This window comes from Nothoprocta perdicaria, unplaced genomic scaffold, assembly GCF_003342845.1.
Source record: "Nothoprocta perdicaria isolate Ctin4 unplaced genomic scaffold, notPer1 scaffold_422, whole genome shotgun sequence".
Lineage (NCBI taxonomy): Eukaryota > Metazoa > Chordata > Aves > Tinamiformes > Tinamidae > Nothoprocta > Nothoprocta perdicaria.
The window spans coordinates 303,109-325,219 of record NW_020455669.1 but is presented as its reverse complement, the minus strand read 5'-3'; the positions used below and the strand labels follow the sequence as shown (position 1 = coordinate 325,219).

General features: G+C 38.5%; 1 protein-coding gene across 1 annotated transcript; it reads right to left on the bottom strand.

The window, feature by feature from the left end:
* Nucleotides 1-853: 853 nt before the first annotated feature.
* On the bottom strand, nucleotides 854-22,108 carry TGFBR1 (transforming growth factor beta receptor 1). Its single transcript, XM_026046157.1, has 8 exons — nucleotides 21,570-22,108; nucleotides 20,907-21,149; nucleotides 17,303-17,533; nucleotides 11,585-11,752; nucleotides 10,500-10,656; nucleotides 6,556-6,680; nucleotides 5,811-5,941; nucleotides 854-4,627 (listed from the first exon to the last, which is right to left on the bottom strand). Exons 1-8 carry the CDS (start codon nucleotides 21,907-21,909, stop codon nucleotides 4,502-4,504), a joined length of 1,521 nt encoding a protein of 506 aa, XP_025901942.1. The 5' UTR covers nucleotides 21,910-22,108; the 3' UTR covers nucleotides 854-4,501.
* Nucleotides 22,109-22,111: the final 3 nt, after the last annotated feature.

Here is a 22,111-nt window from a genome sequence, read left to right as displayed (position 1 = left end):
AGATTGAAGGCAACAAATTTGTCTTGTATTAGGCTTGTGGTAAGGAGGGATTTACTCTAGAAACAGCTAAATAAACCTGCTTTCCAAGAGGGGGGGATAAAAGGAACAGAATATTTTGATGCAGCTTCTAGCTTTTTCCAGACACCTTTAGGTTTTTCAGTTTGAAAAAAAAAAAAATGTTGCTACAAGGAGGTGCTTTTTGATAAAGAGCTACGAGTTTAGGCTCAGCAGCTAACAGCTGCACCTATGATTAGGGAAGGGCAGCACATCCTTTTTTTTTTTTTTTTTTTTTTTTTTTTACGGCTGCAACGGCACACTCCTTCAGCGATGCAGTGTCAGTTCGTAATTGAAAATGCACCACAACACACATTAGTTGGGTTTACCTCAACGCAAGCAACATGAGCAAAAGGCAGGTGCTTGGGTCTCTTGCAACTCTCAGCTGTTCATGGGGAAGCAGACCAAACTGAGAAGCAAAATTGTCTAAACAGACAGTAGCTATTTCAGAGAAAACAGCCAAGTACCCACTCAAAGATTACTGAAGGACAAAGGAGGAAGAGGAAGCACTTCATCCTTATCCATATAGATACACGGGATGGACTGCCCCAGCACTAGGAAACCTATGTTCATTTATTATTTTCCTGCTAGGAGAAATTCCTTTTGAGGACATAAATATATAAACAGTTCATTATTACTCCATTTTTTGCCAAGCAAAAACATCCCCCCCTCCCCCCAAGATACACTTACCTATAATCTCTTCCCCTGAAAGACAACTCAAATACTTTGGAAAAAAAAAGTAATTTATTTTCACTGCTTTAATCTCTCTATTGTAGTGTTAGCACTTAACATAAGCATCACTCTTCTACTGTCTATTTACAATCCATTGAAATGTATACTCTACAAATACAATACATATTTTCATAAATGTATGGGGAAATACACAATTTTGTAAAATTTAAAAAAGTGACACTCATCTGTACAGGATCCTCAAAGTTATCACCCAAGAAATAAAGTTTATACAAGGTAGTGTCCACACAGCTATGTAAGGGCAGGTGCTACATTGACAAAGCAGCAAACTCGCAGTAACACAATAAAATACAGAAAATGGATGTGTTTTAGGGCATCAGATAATACATTTAGTACCAGCGAAGTTGTAAATTTAGTTTACCCACATTTCTAGAAATAACTGCAAACCCAGAGAATGTTTTGAAAAATATTAAACATTATATACATATGAGGTAAATGTACCTTGGTCTTTAAAGAGGTAATTTGAGTTTAAAGCAACTGATAATGTTTTATTTTACACAAGATGATTAACAACTTGTAATCGTTTCAATGGCACAGTAAAGACAAGGAACTAAATGGTGAATTTCATGGCAATGGAAGGAGGAGAGGAGAAAAAAAAAAAGAAGAAAAAAGAGCCTCTTACTCTTGACACTGTCATGCCCCTACAGAATCAAGCCCAGAGTCTTTATCCTATATACACACAGTGTCTTTTAGGATTACAAGTAGAAACCATTTGAGGGCGTAAGTGTGCCATGCTTGGAAAGTCAGCCTGAGAAATGTCCCAGAATTCTAGCATTTTAAGATTGGAAGGTCCCTGAAGAAGTTCGGCATTCCAAAAAACAACATTTTGAGCTTTTCAGATAAGATCATTTCCAATTTTTCCTTATTCTTCATGTCCATATCCACGCGGTCACAAGTCTGTAAACTGAGGCATCAATGCTACCAAAATGCCAAACTGATTAAATCCATGAAACTTGAATGAATGTATAATGCATTCATATTTACAAACATTTGCATCAGTTTTTAAATCAGAAATTGTTTTGGTATATACTTGAAATGATATAAAATTAATATTTTGAATGCTAAAATATTTTGGTCCCCCTGGATTTCCAAGAGCAGATCTGGTGATATTACAATCTTAATTTAAAAAATACTTATGTGTACCTGTGTCCATATATATAAGATATGATATTACACAGGTAACATTAAAAGTTACATATTATATACAGACACACCCTTTGTAAAAGGTGTTCAGTTTATATAATGGAAAAAGAACAAAGCTTTCAGTTGTGCTGTCAGAACTGAGGATACATAGGACTCTATTCAGAGTTTTCCTGCTCTGCATTTTAGTGTGAATGAAATGGTTGCCCCCAAATAATTTTCAGAGTCACACACTGCATCAAGCCTCCTTTGTGCACTTTGCTTTTGCAAGGGTCGATCACAAAGTTAAGAATTAGACCAGCATAAGAACAGTTACTATCAAATCAGGAGAACTAAGACTAGTAGGTGGGTGAGTTAACCAATGGAACAAAATACTGTTTAGCAGGATATATATACTACAGTATACTAGTATATATATATATACACATACACTGTATAGCAGTGTACTGTATAGCAGAAGCAGGTATATCTATGGAAAGCCCAGAATTTTACAAAGATACTTTTTTTTTTTAAATAGGATATCTTTGAAATTAGTATGGAGCTATAATCAATTCTACTTCAGTGATGAGGTGTTTTCTTTAAATATTTATCTAGACACAAAGAACTTGTCAGAGAGAGATGCCAAATAAGTAAATGGTGAGCCTGGATGCACTCAATCATTTCTTGGTAATTTTAACTGAAAAACTGTGGTACGCAGCTTGACTGTCCAGTTGCACAAAGCTATAGCTACATGGGTGCCCTATGCCACCCCTATAGCCTCTTACTAAAACTTACCCATGTTACTGCTTCAGCAACCAAATACCACAGACCAAGAAACAGTTACCGGCCACAGTTACGAGCTTTGAGAATTTTTCACAAAGTACTTTATGCCGAGGCATCAAAAAGAATTAAGCTTACTGTGTGCATTGCATAGTAGGATGGGTAGTAATGTGTTCCCGACGAGCAGGTTAACTCTTAGGTGGGTCATATTAATTACCAGGCACATTTACATAGAGAAATGCAAATAATGGGTTTTTTTTTTTTGAAATTGCAACCCAGAATCTTCCTACTCTTGCAATTCAAACATATTTATGCCTTGGAGACTGCAGACTGAGATTTCCACATGCATTCCCCTGCTCCTCCCTGGCTACTGTATGTTTGAGCAGGCAGCAATTCAGTTTACGAGCAAGGCTGCCAAAGCAGCCTTAAGTGCTCAGGCAAATCTGAACTAAAGCTATGCATATTCTTCTGTGTTCTTACGACAACACAAGCCACCATAAGCTTTGTTCTTGCAAGTATGAGGAGGATTGCTGGAATCCTCTGGTATCAAAGACCTGCAGGTCACCACCACTTCGTGCGTGAGGCACACACAAAATGCACGCACATAAACTTGATGAGCAGCTTTCAACTTTCTCGTACAAAAGCCCAAATGAATCCTCCCTAATTACAGGTACACTTAATCCTTGTGTAATTGCCAATATTGGTCTGTTCTAGCCTAAAGACTCCGCAGAGAAAATATACTTTATGTAGATGATTTAAAGGAGCAGAATCTCATGTAAGAACATTTTAGTCCTCTTGCTACTTCTTTTAAGTAGACAGGGGCCCTTCAAGCATTTCAAAAGTACCACTTGATAAAAAGTCTTTTATAAAATTAAACTCATGACTTAACTATTACAAAATATGACAGTGAACTAGCTAGCTTCACTATTTAAAACTCCTACAGTGGTTTAAAGAATCAGATTTTGGTAAAATTGAAGATATTTTGAGAATTATGTACTCCCTGGCTAAAAAGAGTTTGAATTAGATCTTAGCTAAACAAATGAGTAATTGACTTTTGAACTTGTAATCTGCAAACCACAAGTACCATAGGCTTTGTTGTTCCTACTGATTTGCATCAAGACGAGTCAAAAAAGTGGCACTTACTGGCATAATACAATCTATTTTGAAGGCAATATAATGCTCTGAGAAAGTGGAGAAAAAAGTAATCATGTAGAAAGTATAATTGCATAAATTATGTTCCCCACAAATGAATGAGGTCATTTTGAAAATGAAGGTAAGAGCCCAAAAGGTATACAGCCTTACAGCTGGCAGATTATACTGCACTAGTACATTCAAAATCTGCATCAAAGAACTGTGACAATGGTTTAGAATACTCAATGTACCAAGTCAGGACTAAATTGCTTAAAAAGCCATCAATGCATTACTAGAGAATAATTTAGTAAACCTGTTCCATTTTAGAAGTGATCTTCATTTTGTTTTTAGCGCAGTTAACTAGAAGTTAACACCAGCTCTCAGCTTTCCAAATAAGAAGTTACAGGTTAATAAAAAAAATAAGACTAGACTACACAAGAGTTTCTAAGTATTCTGGAAAAGAGGTGTTCATAGTGCACAGAAAGGACCCAACACAACTGCTCAGCACGTCCACAAAAATCCTGGGGCTAAGAAGCGATGTTCCTATGAAGAATTAAAAGGCAGCAATATCCTTCTGTTCCCTCAGTGAGGTAGAACAATTAACCTTCGTGACACGCCACCTGGTGCGGGCAGATTTCCACAGTTCTCCTCCGTGGCAAAGCCAGGATTACATCTTTATCCCCTCCTGTTGACTAAGCTGTGATAATGTTTTCTTGATGCGCAGGGCCGTGAGCCGCGCGGCTCCGTTGGCATACCAGCATTCCCGCATAATTTTTGCCATTACTCGTAACGCCTGCAAAAAGAAAGCAGTAATTAAATGCAGTTCTCTTCCCATGTCATGGGCTTTTGTGCTGCCTTGGCCTTTTACAATACACATTTCTGAAATCTATTACTAGGCCTGCTGCATGCACAAGTGGTGTATTAACAAACAAGTTCTCACTTCATTACAGAAAAATAAAAGTTCACAATATTGTAGTTTTTTCAGCACTTTGCTCATACTAATATATTTCAATGAAAAACAATAGTTTGACTGTAGCGCTCTTTCAAAGTTGACACTGAGTTGTTTTGCGTTTGCATTATTCTTGTTTTTCTTGTGCCTCCAGTTGAATAGCAGTAGTAAAATAAAGTACCTAAAACTGGTACCAATGTGTGTACACTTGAACACACTCAACCACTTCCTTCAAAGTGTTATTCAAGAAGGTAGTTTAATATACAGCAGTTCACTAATTTTATCAGCTGTCTTCCTCAACTACCAGGAGCTGTCGTTTCTTGTGTAAGTGTTTTCTGTGATGTTTGTAAGCCAAAGCTTTAACTCAGCTGAGGTTCCTCAGCTTCCCAATACCCACCTTCAAAGTCAAAGAGGCACACACAATGCAAGTCAAGAGAGATAAAGGACTAAGGCTAAGCTAAAACTAACATTTTTTTGAGGAAATCCACATACTGTGCGGCGACGAGGAGCTCTAAGTGGCCTCTGCGTGGGCTGAGGAGAGCAGGGGTGCCCAAGCAGCAGGGAGCCAGGCTGGCCCAGCGCTCACTTCTCCCGAGCAAGGCCATCCCGGGAAAGCGACGACCGCAGCGGCTGCCTGCAAACCGCCTGGCTCCAACCTGCCTGTGAACTACAGCTCTGCACTAGCTCATCTCTACGCCCTGTTATGCAACTCAGTTGCAACGATGCTTCCTGAATATAATCTACACTAGCTGTAATTTAGATTAGCTTTCTCTATGGCTGCACGTGAAGTGCTCCTAGAATACTCTGTACAGGGTTAGCTATTCACTTTTATGACATCATTTTAACAATTTACACGTGACCAAAGATTAATAGCATTCAATAAAGCCAGACTGATTAGAATGAAAGCAAAATCTCTCAAGGGTATTTTTCCCCTCCCCTTCAAAAATAAAAATAAAAGGACCGTTTTTAAGCTGCTGAAATCAATAAAAGGTGTTCAAACAGTTTCAGCCTAGTTAGTAACACTCACCTCACAGCTCTGCCATCTGTTTGGAATATTGGGTCTTAACTTCTGCTCACAAACAACTTTTCTCATTTCCTCAACTGAAGGATCTGAAGGGACAAGGTCATAGTATGGCAACTGGTAATCTTCATGGATTCCTGCAATTGGTTGAAAACAGTTTTACCTTAGTTAACACTGAACTTACATATTCTTTACTTTTTACCTATGCTTACAGTTTATAGGTACCCAACATTTGTTTTTGCATTAATGACTGATAACAAAAATAACAAAAACAACCACCACCACACTACGCGCCTTAAACATGTCTTGGGAGTTTTAACATTCCACTTCAAATTTTTAAATGTATGCATCTGGAAGAGACAGAAGATATGTCAAACCTTTCAACTGAAGATGATTTATTATACCACCTTTTGTTTTTAGTAAGGTATGCACATCATCTACGTTTATTACATCTACAGCTTGCTTGAGCTTTGTCCCTTTCAAACATTAATTTCATCCCTTTCTCTTCTTTATGTAAGGATTTTAGAGGAAGTAGTAGTACAGACTAGCTCCTGTTTTCTCCAATAGGTATGTATGGTTTATCAATTCACAAAGGCAGACTCAGCCACTCATTTACAAGATTAACAATTAGCAAGTTTAAGACATGCTCACTTTACACTCTTTAGAGAAACAGCTTAACCAAACTTAGCCAGATTCTGAAAGTTGCTTATAACTCCTTGGTATGTCCAGTTTTGTAAAGACTGCCACATACCTCCAATTGAGCATCGCCGAGCTATTTCCCAAAATACCAATCCCATTGCATAGATGTCTGCTCTCTTGAATGACTCGAAGTGTTTCATATTTATGGAATCATCTAGAACTTCTGGAGCCATGTACCTGTTTGCAATAAAGCAGACATAAGTACTTACTTAAGGAAACAGACTGAGAGAGAGAAGATTAGGGTGTTCAAAAGTTCTTTGCTCTTATCCTATACGTTTTCAAAAATCAGTGAAAACCATGGTCAAAAGAACTAAGAAAGCTATTCTCATCTATTCCTGGAAAAGAGTTACGCTTGATTATCTGAGACTAGCGCTAAGATTTTATACGTAAGAAGTACAAGAATCAGCAGTTTACAGGAAGCTTGCCAGTTTATAGGTTCTTAACACAAGAGAGTCAACTTTATCAGGAGGCCTTAAAAGCACCCAACTTGAAAAAGAGAAATCATTTCATCTTGGGGGCTGATCAACAAAAAGGAGAGGTTTTTTTTTTTTTTTTTTTTATTTTGGAAGAACACTTGTGAGATGAGGGAAGAGATTTACAGAGGTTCATCCTAAGAGAGCAAAGGCTGAACTCATGGGGCATAATCTTAAAGGCAGCACTGTTAAAGGCTTCTTACTTTAAGGTTCTTAGCTACTTTAAGATAGGGCATCTTTAAGTAACTGATTCCTCGCTATGCAGTAACGCTGCAATGCCACCTCCCTGTGGTGGTACCTTGTGTCAGAGCATTCCAACTAATTGCTGGAGTCAAGGCTCATGGAGGTGGGAGTGACAGGCACTTCCCAGCACGGTGCTGGAGTGGTGGTACTTGCTGTCACCAACAGCGGTTGCAGTATTTTTCTCAAGCTGGTACAGCTCTTGCAGCTAGCTGTGGGGTGTAACCCTTGGGCAACTTTGTGCATTTTTCTACTGCCTTGCCAATCTCATGCTAATAGAGCAGGCAAAAGGTCACACCAGGGCTTTAAAGAATGACAGTTAATGGGTAAGAAAGCAACAGGTACAAACTACTGGAAGGGAATACAGTGTTGGGCAGTAACTCAACCTCTGAAACAGACACAGGAGAACCCTATGCACAATTTCATCCATCAACATAGCACAAGAGTCTTAAAAATACATTTTTCCCCCACTAACACCAGGGAAAGCCAGAATACAAGACTGGCACCTGGTATAAGGGAATAAATTTCAAATTTCTTGAGAAATAAGCTTTACGAATTCTTAGAACTACTGTGTCCAGTGCAAGTGACACAGGAGGAAGCAAGAGCTAGCAACAAAAAGAAAAAATGCAAAGAGTAGCCCAGAAGTTCAGGTGTTGTGGTGGGGAATGTCTAAGCAGCTTATAGGCATGTAAATTCTGTGCAAATGATAACAGTGTAAGCAGAGAAGTAGTGTCTAAAGAGGAACATAGAATTTTCTTTGACAGTACATATTGAATTGAATGCAGAGTCTTAAAATTAAGCCACCAGGATGTCACCATCTTTCATACAGTCAAGATTCAAGTCTTTCTGTGTTACCTGTATCAAGTCTTTTATTGAGGAGAAAACCAAACAAAAAAACCCCACCAAGTTTGGTGGGTTGGTGTTTTTTTGCTTTGCACAAGCATCTTGCACATATATTGGATACTGCTCTTATGTTAGTTAGTGTGCTTGACAGTATAGCGATCAACTGGTCTAGAAGAAAGGATATTGATTTCACCTTAGGATCACACAGGAAGAAGGACAGAATGGGAAAAACACCTCCCTGTTGCAAGTCTAACAGCAAGAAACACTACACAAACAGTACAGGACTTCAGTTCAAACTAACTCACCCTAAGGGCAAGAGACTTTAAAAAAATTCTGAATCTGTAATAACCTCAAATTCATACTTGCTTAAAAATAACTTCCATTTAATTTCTTGGCAAACTGACCTCTTACTGTAATTCTCAGACACTATTTATGTTGATTTTGGTTTCCAATTACAACTCAGAATGCAGACTAATTGTTCAAAAAGACTCCTGGAACAAGAGCAGGCAGGCAAGTAGGTCATCTAGTGCAGTTAGCAGAACAGTAGGAGTTTCACAGCTATGCAGAGGGAGTGAAACACCCATCTCCTTGGCAATTTCTGTATTGCATTGCTTGTCAGAAACAGGGCTTTGGCTTCTGAAGAAAACAACTCGGCATAGGCTAACATGATAAAATTTGAACTTCTAAACAAGTTATGCAGCTACACTCCAAAAATGTAAGGACAACTCCACAAAGGAGTTTACAGATGATCCTGTGTATGGGCATGCCTACCATTAGATGCCTGCTGGCTTTCCCCAACCCTCTCTGCCCTTTAGTCCAGGGCTTTTAGTTCCTCAAATTCCTAGCACAGCAGGCAGGGAATTTTGTATCCTTGAACAGGACCCATATACAACATCCCAAATACAACTCTGTCTTTCACCAAGCCCTTGCTCCCCAAGCAGAGTTAAATTCTGCTTGTGTTGGATTTGGGTAAACTGCAGCAAAGTGCTCATGCTAAGGCAGAATTCATATGCAAACTACTTCTGTTAAACTACTTTTAAAAAGTGACAGTTTTTCCACACTTCTCAAAAAGAAAGGAGAACTAGCCTTTTTTTTTTTTTTTAAACTTGCTTCAGGGGATGAAGAGAGTGGTGTATTTTCTTCTCAATTTAAAGCTCACTCACCTTAAGAGTTCACCCTTCATTCACCCTAAGAGAAGGATCACCAGCCAGACCAACTGAAAACAAGTCCTGCTTACTCCCTAGACCCTGTATTTTGCAATAGACAATCCCTAGAAAGATAATAAACATGATGCTATAAACATGTTCAGGGTAGGATAAAAACACCCTGAACCTGCCCTGAAGATTTAACCATGTGTAGAGGAGGTACCAACAATGGCAGGCAGTGGGAATTAAAACTGACAAAGAAAAGATTCTCAGTTTTACTATGGGAGGACAGGGAGCAGTAGGAACTTGAAGCCAAATATGCAGAATTATTACTTAACTATTCACAAGAAGGAGGAAGAGGGGACCAAATCATGAAGTGAGCAATTTGCAGAGAAATAGAAGTCATTAATGTCTTCAAAGGGGAAGTGGAGTTAGTCTGGCTGCTGTGAGCAGCAGCAACAGGGTTTCCTGCTACTTTATTCCTGCAGAGCAGCATGGGGCAGATGATCAGGCAGCCTAAGAAGAGATCTTGCAAGAAGCAGCCACAGATACAGCTGGACAGATACTTTCTTCAAAGACTGGACTTAAGGACAGTGACTGATTTGTGTATCCTTTTTCTTTACATGTAGCTGTAGCAAGAGTCACATTTTATTTTTTGCATACAGGCTGTGTAGTACATAAAAGATTTTAGTAGTTTGCTGTTTACTTACTAACAATCACTGGAGACTTGGAAGAAAAAAAATAGCCAGTATTTTGTGATCTACTACATGTACCCTAGTTACCTGTAACACACAACACAACAGCTGGGACACAGGAGGGAGAAAAAAAGTTTTGCAGATACAGGCTGGATATTGGGCAACATCAGCAGAGTTTTGTCCAGTGCTGCTAATTCATTTGTTCAGGTTAATCTTGTGCATCCTTGAATTACTGTAGAGCTTCCACACATTTCTCAGTGGCAGAAATTTTATTCTGATTAAGATCCTTGACCTATTCCTGACGTTATAGGTGCCAAAAGGATTTGCCCAGGCTGGACAATTCCACTGCTCTGGTTAACTGTTACTGTTGCTATACCTATTGGCTATACAGCTGCACAGACGAAACAAAATTAGTCCTACGTATATTCAGCATCATTTTAGCTTTTAGTAGCTGAAGCTCCAGCAGTGATAGCCTTGTTGGCTGTAACTGAAATGCACCAAAACAAGCACCATTCAGCAGCTCTTAAACAGTTCTTGTAAAGACAAAATGTGTAGATGCAAATTTAGAGGCAAGCCTTTCAAGGACGGGCTCATACTGACCTTTTGGTTCCCACTCTGTGGTTTGGAGCAATATCAATGGTGTCTGTAGCTGAATCGTGTCTTACGGCCAATCCTAGATCTGCAATGCAACATGTCCCGTTCTTTTTCACCAGTATGTTTTTTGATTTCAAGTCTCTGTGGGCAATTGCAGGTTTTCCTGGAAGCAAACAAAGAAACAGAATGGGCAAGATGGGGAGAGGAAAAGAAATTCCCATTTCTAATAAGAGACAACCAGCATTATTCTAACCTTGGTGCAGGTTTTGATGTTGCCAAAATATCGCTTCTAGTTCGGCAACTTCATACATATTATCAAGATTATTTCCTGAAGTTATTCATTGTGGACAAGTTGGCTGTCCATAAAAAGACAGAAAGTGTTTATCTGTCTCTGCAACTCTTGTCCCTCTATCTATGCATGCACATATATGTGTATACACAAACACTAACATCTATGGAAAAAAGCATCCCTTAAGGATGATTAAAGGAAGTAAATAAATAAATAAGGTTAAAAGGTACAGGCACTGCTAAGTGCCTTTTAACAGTCATTTTGTATGACAAATTCTTGAGTGATAACAAGTGGATCCAGTTCAGAAGGGAAGGTGACACACGCGCGCACACAGCAGAACACCCAAGCATGACTTACTACTGAGTCACTTATAAAAGTCTATAGCAAGAGCAAGAGCAGCCACTTCAGTGTGTAGAAACTGAGGTTTGCAACCTGCCTGGAAGCTGAGGAAGGAATCAGAACACTAATAGAAATTGCCATACCCTGAGGGGGCCGAAACAGTTAAGTTTCATTTGCATACTGTTCTCAGTACATACTGGTACCAAAGACAGAATGCCTACATCAAATTAAAATGTTTTATTAGCTCAGAATCTACCACAGATCCTTTCAAATTCACTTAGCTTCTTCAGGATTTAGCTTGAGTATGAGTAGTTATCTGCAAAGCAAAGTATCTGCAGAGCAGCTAGACCCTGGGCATGTTTAATGTTCTAATTAAGAAGAAAATTAGAGTAGAAACAGTTGCATGTGTGTCTTTCTTAAATCTAGTATTACGCACGACAGACAGAACAGCTGTAAGGATTACCTTGTGTGCCAACAATTTCCATGTGAAGATGTGCAAGGCCACTGGCAGTGGACAAGGCTAATTTTATCATTCCTTCCACAGTCACCGTATACCTGTTCAGGTAATCAAAGAGCGATCCATGCTCATGATAGTCTGACACCAACCACAGCTGAGTCCAGGTACCATTGTCTGCAAAGCAACACCAGCATGAAGAACACACACATAAGTAAATCCCCACACAACCACATTAAAACAAACACACAACACAACAACACACCACATCCTTATCCTACCCTACATGCTACATTTACACGGCGCTTATGAAGCCCAAATTATGTTAGTCAGGTAACCTCAGCTAGTTGGACATTTTTAATGTCTATTTTTACCCCTTTAAACAAGGGACTATCATGCAAGGCATTCTGAACTGTCTGAATAAGAGAATACCACCCAAACTAGAATTAGCAAATAAATATTAGTCAGAAGTAAATCAGGTTATTAATCAGGCCCTTCCTTCACCTAACCTCTCTGCCTGGGGAAAAAATGCTGAATGCATGATGCAGAGCTAATGCTGCCAACATCTGTCCACTGCAGAATAAAATTGTCTGGGCTTTTACAGAAACGTGACTTTTTTTTTAAAAAAAATAAGTCACTGTGTGTGATCTTATAGCTTAGCTTACAGAATTTTCCTTCTTCAAGCTTGTTATTAAGGGTAATAAGAGACAAAAGGAAAGAGACCAATACTTTCCAGCTTTAAGAACTAATTTTTCTGTGTCTATGCCCTGTTTTCAAATAGAAGTCTTTCAAGCTTTGCCTCCAGACCTATCCAGTCTTAGTCCTGGAGGCGAATTCCAGCAGATTTTTATCCAGCAGCAGAAGCTTGCATGCAGCAGCCTGACACATTACTCAGCGCAAAACCAAACCCCACCTCTCATGACCACCACGCTGCTGGCCAAAGCTCAGATAGAGAGGAAAGGGAGGCAGAAAGGTAAAGAGACTGGAAGAAAAGAAAGAAAAAGCAGTTTGCTGTGTGATTTTGCACAACAGAGGCTATACTACCTTTGCAACATAACCCAAGATCTACAGATGACATGCAGAAGCAAAGGTGTTCAAATTATTAAACCAGTGGACACAGGATAGTGCCCTGCCTTTTTAGAACCATAGCTACCCCCTAGCAGATTCCCACTGGGCTTCTACCCTGCCACTCTTCCCAGAGGTGAAAGAACTCAGCCCAGGCGAAGCGCTGTCATGGTGCAGCATGTCCCTTAGCACCAGCAGAGCACACAGCCAAGAACTAAACACAAAGCACCAGGAGCAAAATGAATTCAGAAGCTAATTCTCATGATAAACATACCAGGGAGCAAACTGATAAATCCTTAAGTTCCCAAAGTGAACTTTCTAACGTAACTTTCTCTTCTACTACTTCCCTCAAAAAATCTGCCTCAAATTTCTGCGCTAAAAATTCAATATCAACCTGATTGATCAAGATTTCCTTTCACCTGAAAGTTTCTAGCGAAGCTGAATATTCCTTTTTTTAAAGGAAAAACAACAACAACAAAAAAAGCCCCACAGAATACGCAAATATAAACTTCTGGTCTGTATTCCAGTTCTAATAATGAAGAGAAAGTTTGCACGCTGATTACCTGGTACCTTCCCAAGCACATACTGCACACAGCATCTGCTCTTTACTAAGAGTACTACTACTCACTCCATTCATATGAACATAAAAAAGCAAGCAATCAAATGCTCTAATCCAAACACTTGATTAGAATCCAAGCACTGGAAAGCTGCTGTTACAGTGTAACAATAACCCCTACAATATGCCCACAGGAAAAAACAGAGAGTTTGGGTTTTTTTAAACAAAAAATAGTCAAGAAAAGAAAATCACGAAGATTACTTCTAAAATCTAGAGCTGCTTCCTCTTTTATTAATTATTTTGAATAGCCAGGTAACTTTACTGATAAAGCTCTTAGAAACCCTAGTAATGTTTTTCCAAAGAAAAATATAGCCCCTGAAAAGTCAAGTCCATTTGACAGCTGCAAGTTGCACTGAATCAGTTTCACAGAACCCTTAGAAACTCACGTGCTTACAGGCATTTATGATACCATCTCAAACACAAAGTCCAAGAGCTCCATGTTGCAGAAGTTCAACATGAAAAAAATCTCAGAAGTTAGAACATTGTCTTAACTCAAAAAAATAACAAAAAAGTAAGCTCCATTGAAAGAAACAGTCTCAAATTGCCTGCACCACCTTAAACACAGAGGGATGGATTCAGAGGTTTGGTCTGTCCCACAAGTGACGCCAGCACCACCACAAACAGCTAGAGTTGGTGACTCGAGTTGCACAAGATTTGGTAACCAGGAGATGACCAAAGAACTGAAGAATTCTGCATCAGATACATGTATAGCGGCAGAGTTGAGAGCTCCCTTTGATCTCCAATCTTCTTCTTGTAGAGAGAAATTTTCATTGCTTTGAAACACTATTCTAGTATCTCTGTATAAAGACTTTTTCTTCCCATCTCCAGGCACATGCTGTTAACATACAGTAGGCATACCTGCTTTCTGTATTTATCTAATTTATTACCTCCGAGTCTAAACATTCAGCCTTTACATTCTTTCCATGGAAGAAAACAGAAGGCTGAGCTTTTAACCATTCCATATGGAGCCATGTTTCTTCCCTATTGATGCTTGCAACCATGCAAACAGATTTAACACAGGACAGTTCTTATATCCAAGCTTACAAGACTTTCAAGTGAAAATGCAGCAATGAGTACATCAACATCCAGCTATATAGGACTCGCTATATTTCCTAAATGTCCTTGTTGGACAAACTACATTGACTTTTTCATGAATCTAAGCAGAATGCTTAATCACCCTGGAAACACTATGAGAAGACTTTTTTGTTTAGTGACCCTGAGTCTGTTTTTGCCTCATAGTAAACAGCCTATGCCACAAGGCTTCTTTATTTCCACAGCTGGTAATACAATTATGCTCAGTAGTACTTAAATGCAGTAGCACAGCCTAACAGTGACAAGGTAATCTAATTTAGTTCATATATGCACCGTGAGCAAGAAACTCAAGAAATTTTGTTTTAAACAAAGTCATTAAACAATGAATTTATGCATGCTCTTAGAAACAAACATACAACAGCTTAACTACGGTTATTCCCTTTCTTTCAAAGAAAGCTTCTGAAAATATTTTAAGACCATCAAATCACTTAGAGAAAGGTCTCTCTATTATAACAGTGTAAAGCAGTTTGAAGTTGTGAACAGAGAAACTTTTCCCTGTCCATGGCTGGAAAGACTAATTACAGCTTGTGAAAGTGAGTTAATGAGTTCCAAGCTGCATCTTAGACAAGCTGCCTCTGAAGACAGCAGCCTATAGCAATTACCTAACCAAATTTATACAATGAGATCTTAATTTTTTTGTATTTGTGACATAATTGACATAATTAGCATTTTTCCTATTGGTTCCAGCATAAAGTTTTGAATTTACATACTTATTATATACTTGTTCTTAGGCAAAAGATTAGATAAAGGTCTGGCAGTTGCTTAGCACAAGAGATCTGAACTCCCAACATATCCTTCCAGGTAAAGGCTTAAGAGTTACAAAATCTCCTCTAATACGGTTTAGTAGGATATTTCAAAACATTCCAAAACAGGACAACAGGATGCTACTAGTCTTCCTTGGCAGCCAAATGACAAAAATGGGGGAAAAAAAGGAAGAAAAAAAATCAGTGAAAGAGATCAGATAGTGACAAAGTTTACAATTAAAAGCATTCAGAAATTGAAATGGGGAGTTTTTAAGAAAAACTTATTTCTGTGTATGGAAGTTTTATCATCAGTGAAACTGGGGCTCTACCACACTAAGATACTCATCTGATGAAACTGAAACAAAGAAGAAAAGACATGGATAAAAAAGGCCTAAAGCTTTTAACAAGATCTTCCAGTCAAGTTCTTTCTTTTCAGAGCTTCTAAAAGGGTAAGTGGCTCAAGCACTACTTCTCTCAAGAGGAAGGCATTCTGCTCATTTCCCTGCTGCATCTTGCCTACCATCATTCTTGGGCATTCACTTAGGTACTGACACCTCACTGAACAGAGCTCAGAACTTGCACCAGGAAAGGTGCAGCTTTCTCAACCGAGTGGAAGAAACAGAGGAACCAAAATATTTCTGTGCCTAAAGTTGTTTTAAATAGTGCACAGTACAAGACTTTACCTTGTTAAAAGGCGCTTAGTTGTATTAGTTTATGGTTCTCAGACAGCTGCAGCCAGGGAAGTCTTTAGTACTGAAAGAAGAGGTTGCAGACCTCATTTTCCTGCCAGTAGAGTAGTGCAGGTGAGAACTGCCTTGTTAAGCTCCTGGCTAACTAAAGAGCTAGCCACAACAGAAATCGTTTAGCCAGACACAACATGACTGCAGTTAAAGCACGCATTGCTTTTCAGTCCTCAAACTGGCTTAACAGTAGCACCTATTTCTAGAATAGAAATCAGTTGTAGAAGAAGGTACTGAGAGAACAAGAAGAATTTTATTATGTTTTTATACTATATATTTATATGCAACAATCTCTTAGTTTTAAATATAGGCTCCACGGGTCCATGAGAACAAAATAAACCTCTCACAGCTACTATGACTCTCAGACCTGAAATTGCATCCGATATTAAAAACCTAACAACAAGTTGTCTGGTACTCTTGGGACCTCCAACCTTGAAGATTAATAAGTTATATGAATACTCGCTGGGAACAATTCAACTAAATCTCCCTTGAAGAAAAGGAATGGTTTCCATGACCTCTCGGGATATCTTCCAGTTCCACAGATGATATGGAAGATGAGATGGATACATCAGGTGCACCAAGAATCCACTTGAGAAGCTGAACCAAAAACCTCAAGAGCTGTTTGAGCATCCAGAACAGGTGCGGAGCCTTTACTTCTCCCCACGGGGGATGAGAGTTTTTGGCTAATGACCTCTTAAGGAAGAGCTCAAAGACTATTTGTAACAAAACTCATTGTTTCAGAATAAAAATAACTGAATGAATCAGTGTCACATTTTAAGCTCACCTTCATGTAAAAACTCAGAACTATTGATGGTTTGTCAAAGAATTTTCATATCTTAAATGGAACTGCAGAAAAATCAAAGAAAATCTCACCTGACAGACTGCAACAAGTGAAGCTGCAAAATGTTTAAGCTGTTCCTCTCGGATGTATACTTAAAGGCTCTTTATTGAAGACAGCTTCACCATTTAGATGTATTAACATGACGATCAAACTTTAACGTGACAATCCAACTAGAAATTCCCTTTTTCTAATTTCTTGGTTCACAGGAGTTCTGAGTAATAGTCTCACATATCACAGACTTAGAAATTAATCTTCTACTTTATAACTCACTTTTTTCGGGCATGATTTCTCTTGGTCCCACAACAATAAGTATTCAGCAAACTTGCCAGCAAATCTGTCAGCTTACTGGACAGCTAAACCTCCATTTGATACTAGGTTTGACTGGTATTTTAAATTGCCTGTATCCATTAAGTTGAATCTCATTAGATATACAATTAACTTAAAATAGTTGAGAACTTTCTTCTAGAAAAAGGAAAACACACATTTTGCAGGATCTGTGAAAATCATCTAATACCTTACAGAAGATAGTCGTGTAGTAAGTTTCTTTCACTATTTTTGTTTGCAGAATCTGTATCTTATAGTTGTCATCCACTACGAGTGTGCAGATAATCAGTGTTACATATTACTAACCTTTATTGTCTGCAGCTATAAATCCAAGAATGTTTTCATGCCGTAGCATAACGGTTTGATAAATTTCTGCCTCACGAAACCACGAACGTTCTTCTCTCGAAGAGAATATCTTCACAGCAACTTCTTCTCCTCTCCACTTTCCTCGCCAGACTTCTCCAAAGCGACCCTTGCCAATGCTTTCTTGAAGTACTATAGTTCTTGCAATTGTTCTTTGCACAAGTAAAGGTAAACCTAAAAAGAAGATTTAACATTAAAATTCAACTACTTAAACAGTAAAGCAGGCCACACTCCATTTAGTTGTTTCTTCTGGAATGCACATGAACTCTTAAGAGCTCATCACTTGTTGGGGACTGCTAACAAGCATGTGCTCAAGATGCTTCCTTCAGTCATAAATGCCAGTAACAGAAGGCTAAAACTACCTTTACAGTTGCTAATAGGAAAGTGCAAATTTCTGTTTAAAATTATAAAACCCACTGATCCATATATCAATCCATGAATTTAATTCAGAGAGAAACAGATCAGGATTGAAATTCTCAGTGATCTGCTCATAGCTCTCCTTGGAAAGTAATTCAAACAGACCTCTGCTACTGTTGCGTTTACTTAACTCCTCACTAGATAAGGCTCAGTCTCTTTCCAAGCTAAGATAATCCATGCTTATCAGTAACATTGCCAAACTTTCAGGGTGATGGCTCAAATGCACCAGCATCCTGTTAGCATTCTCAAACCACGGCAACACAAGATGACTTTCTTGTAATCCAAACTGCACAATTTATAGGCACCTCTCTATCATTCTACCCTAGAAAAATTCTTATGTTCCAAAGGTTGTAGAGCTTCAGAACATGAACAAGTCTTTAACTTGCAGTACCTCATAACATACTTCCAATATATCAATAAGCAAGCAGCAGCAGTACAGCCCCAACTAGTCTTACATACAAGGTTGTGGGGGTTTAAGTCTTTCCTGCTTTAACAGCCCTTTTTTCTTTTTCTCTCCTCTCCTGGGATCCTTCAGTGAAGCTATCCCCTGCATGATGACTACATCAGCTGGGTTATTTACTCACAAGAAGATCATTCAGGATATAGGACTACTTTTGAAATATTAAAGTAAAATAAGTATTCCATAATCACTGACTCAACAGCTGATACAAGAATATGTGCATATCCTAATACTATGGAAAACAAATCCAACCAACACCTCCTGGGTAACAAGCCCCCGCGCACCCTTGGGCATTCCTCGCCAGCAGCAGTGCTAGAAGGACACGCAATACAGTCAGCAGCACTGCCACACTTGCCTCTCTGAGGAAGAAAAGTTAGAACCCCCCAGTGCTCATGGGTCCCCCTCAAGAATTCCAAGTCCACAGGAACTTCTGTGTAGCCTGTCCTGACAACATGCATGCTTCTCCCATCCCCTTGGTATAAAAGAAGGACACCATACTATAGATTTCATTGTTGCCAGGTGATGCACATTTTGCTGAAGGAACTGAAGCTTCTGCTGTATTGGAGTTCTGAAGTACAAAACCAGCAGGTCTAGAACAATTACAGGCCCCTCAGACTCAGTCCTGAGGGTGTGAATGCTTACTCTGCTGTCCAGAGAAAGCTGCTTTCTTTCCATTTATGCACCACTGTAAAACCCAAATGTTATACAAAAACAGCTTGTACTTAAAAGTTTATATGATTTGCCCAATGTTTTTTGAGTTTTTTTTTTGTCCCAGGACATCAGCCACACTAAGATGCTACAGTACCATAAAAAGCCTAGTAAATCAGCCACCTTGCTGCTATGTTGCTTTATACTATATCGAAATTTTCCTGGAACTGTGCTTACTTCTGCTACTACTTGCCAGCAAGTCAGAAACCCAGAACCCACATTCATCTTAATTCCACAAGAAGAAAAAAAAAAGTTTTCTTACAGATACTGTTTCATTGCACAGTCTCTTCCTCTTTTTGGATAAGAACAAAAACCAACACACTCCCCACCACTGAAACCTACATAACTCTATGCCAGGAGTCTTCCCCTGGAACATAATCCAAAATCCCTTGAAATGGGAAAATTTCATTTCCTTCCTGCCTCTATGAAATCGCAGCTAAGTTACCAATATTGTTTGAAGAACTGGATGCAAAACTCTTTAGTATCCAAACAAGCTGACTTTGTGACTCTTTGAATTTTTAACTACTTTTAAGTTCCTCTATCAACTCATTTAGCCCCAACCAAAGCTTCTGTCTCTCCTGCCTTAGAGGTTTCTTACTAGTTCCTTATAACAGAGTTGTCCTGCCATTCCCTGGTTAGAAAGTTAAAGCTAGGCCTTGCAGTATGTCTATGCACTATTCATTTTTTCCTTCACAGATTCCTGACATAAGCTGAAGTCATTCTCTGCTTCAAGAGATGGCAAAACCACTCTTCAAATCCTTCCTCTGAAACTTAAGCTTTTATTTCAGGTCTTTTATTAATTCCTTTCATCAAATCTCCAACTGTCTGAGGTCCTGGTGTTTGTTTCTTGTAGAACACCAAGGAAACACTTACGTAAGTCAAAGACTGAATAACCAGTAGCAGCTTACTATTTATTATGTTAGAAAATGAATCCTACTGCCCTTTTCATCTGAGTAGTAATGTTTTTTTTATAGTTTTGTATATCTCTCAGTTTTATATGGTTCTCAGAGAATACAATAATATAAGACTGTAGCAGAATCATTTTTATCTGACCACAAATTCCTTCAGTCCCCTTGAGCATAGTACAAATCTAAGAACACTTGCTTTAGGTCACTATCCCCAACACTGTGTACATCTCACATAAGAACATGCTGTGCCAGTTAACAAGGGCTTTTCTGACTAGGGCTGGATCAGTTTGTCTCTTCTATCCATTTTCACTGTGCTTCCCGTAATCTTTCTCCACAAGGACATCCCTTTTATACATTTCATTTCTGACAGGATTAAACACTATTTTAACCAACGGCTCAGACACCTCTTCCTGTTACTGCTACAGAAAATAAGTATCCAAGCAGCTCCTATTGCACTCATAGGAGAGGGGAGGTACAAAACACACCTTCTCACACATTGCATCCATTCTATAGATACAGCAACAGGTATTTGCTGATACAACGCTTCCTGTAAAGTTAAAAAACAAGCTAAAATATTAACTTGTACACAGAATATCCTTCACATACTCACTTACATAACCGTAAGTGTAAATAAATTTCAGTTTAAAGCTAAAAAAAATCTTGAATTATCTCAAAGTGAGGAAGATGGGAATTATATATACGCTATGCACAGAAACACACTATGCAGACATAAATGGTATATGACTGAGCTTTGCATTAGTAAGGGAACTCTCATTAGTGAGTATAGAGGGAATAATACACCTGAAGGCCAAATGCACATTTCTCTATGTAACAGACTGAACTTGTGGAATAAGGGACAAAAACAGCAACTAAACTTGTTTTTTCTATTTTTCCAGTGTACTGAATCTTTCCTGATATACGGTATTTATATGAATGCAGCTTCTTTTTGTTCTTTTAACACTATTAAGGCATGTTTCTTTAAAAAACAAACAAAAAAACACCCCAAAATTCTTATACACAGATTTTTTCTTTTATAATTAAAAGTATGCATTACCTGACCCAGAGCCTGAAGTTGTCATATCATAAATTAAATCTTTTAAAGTAGTTCCTTCCGATATGAAGGGACGATCTAATGAGGGATCTTCTTCACTTGGTACGCGGTGATGAATTACAGTACGATTATGACAGAGATACAGAATCAACATAAGCGAAATGCAGACAAAGCAGACAGGGCCGGCAATGACAGCTGCCAGTTCCACAGGTCCTAGATTAGAAGCAGGTTTTCCTGGAGTTGGGCCTGTCGGTAAAGAAAAAAATATGTATATAAATAAAAAGGGCAAAATTATTTCTATGTAACACAGTAGTCACAGTGTTTGTGACTATATCTCATAGTGATACTGAAACTATTCTAATGCATTTTTAAATTTGAATTTAAGAACAATAACTTTCAAAAATCAAAGTTGGTATTATAAAGGACAAAAGCAACTGTATAATTACTCATAGTTTATTTTTTTAAACTTGTATTTAAGACTTCAAAATTGTTTCTAACATGCCCATCGAGGACACCAGTTTCTTGCTCCAAAGCTCTTCATATTTTAATTACAGAGTTTGAGGTGACCTTTGGGCCCTTTAATTTCTACCTGCTTTCAATAACTCCTACAGAATTTTCTGTTGTTAACGGTAAAGAAGAGAAGTTAGTAAGCCCCAAACCCCTTACCTGGTGTTGGAATCGGAAGCTCTCTTTTATTGCAGAGGTCTCTGTCACAGCAGTGAGACACAGTAATCACTCCGTCTCTGGAGGAGGGGGCACAAACAAACGGCCTGTCTCGAGGAATCAGATCAATTTCTGCTATGCACATGCTATTGTGTATGACTTTGTCCACAGTCCGTGTTACTGAGGTAAAACAGAGCCCATCTGTGACACATGTAAAGTTGTCTTTTGTACAGAGATGGCAATAACATTTTAATGCTGTATTGAGAAAAGAATTAATGTTAGTTGTTATATATTTTGAATTGTGAAACAGTTGGAAGGATGTCAAGAAATAAGTTTGTAGCATTATACGCCTATAATCTTTTTACTTACATAAACTTAAGAGTAACGTTAATGACAAGGACTACAATGCTTTTTAGCGGGGCAGTAAAGTTCGGACAGAAGCTGAACAAAGTCAAACTTGAAATCAACTCTCCCTATACAATTACAGATTAAGGCTAAGACTAAGATCCTAGCTGTTTCTCCACCGGGTCAAGTTTTGTTACTCT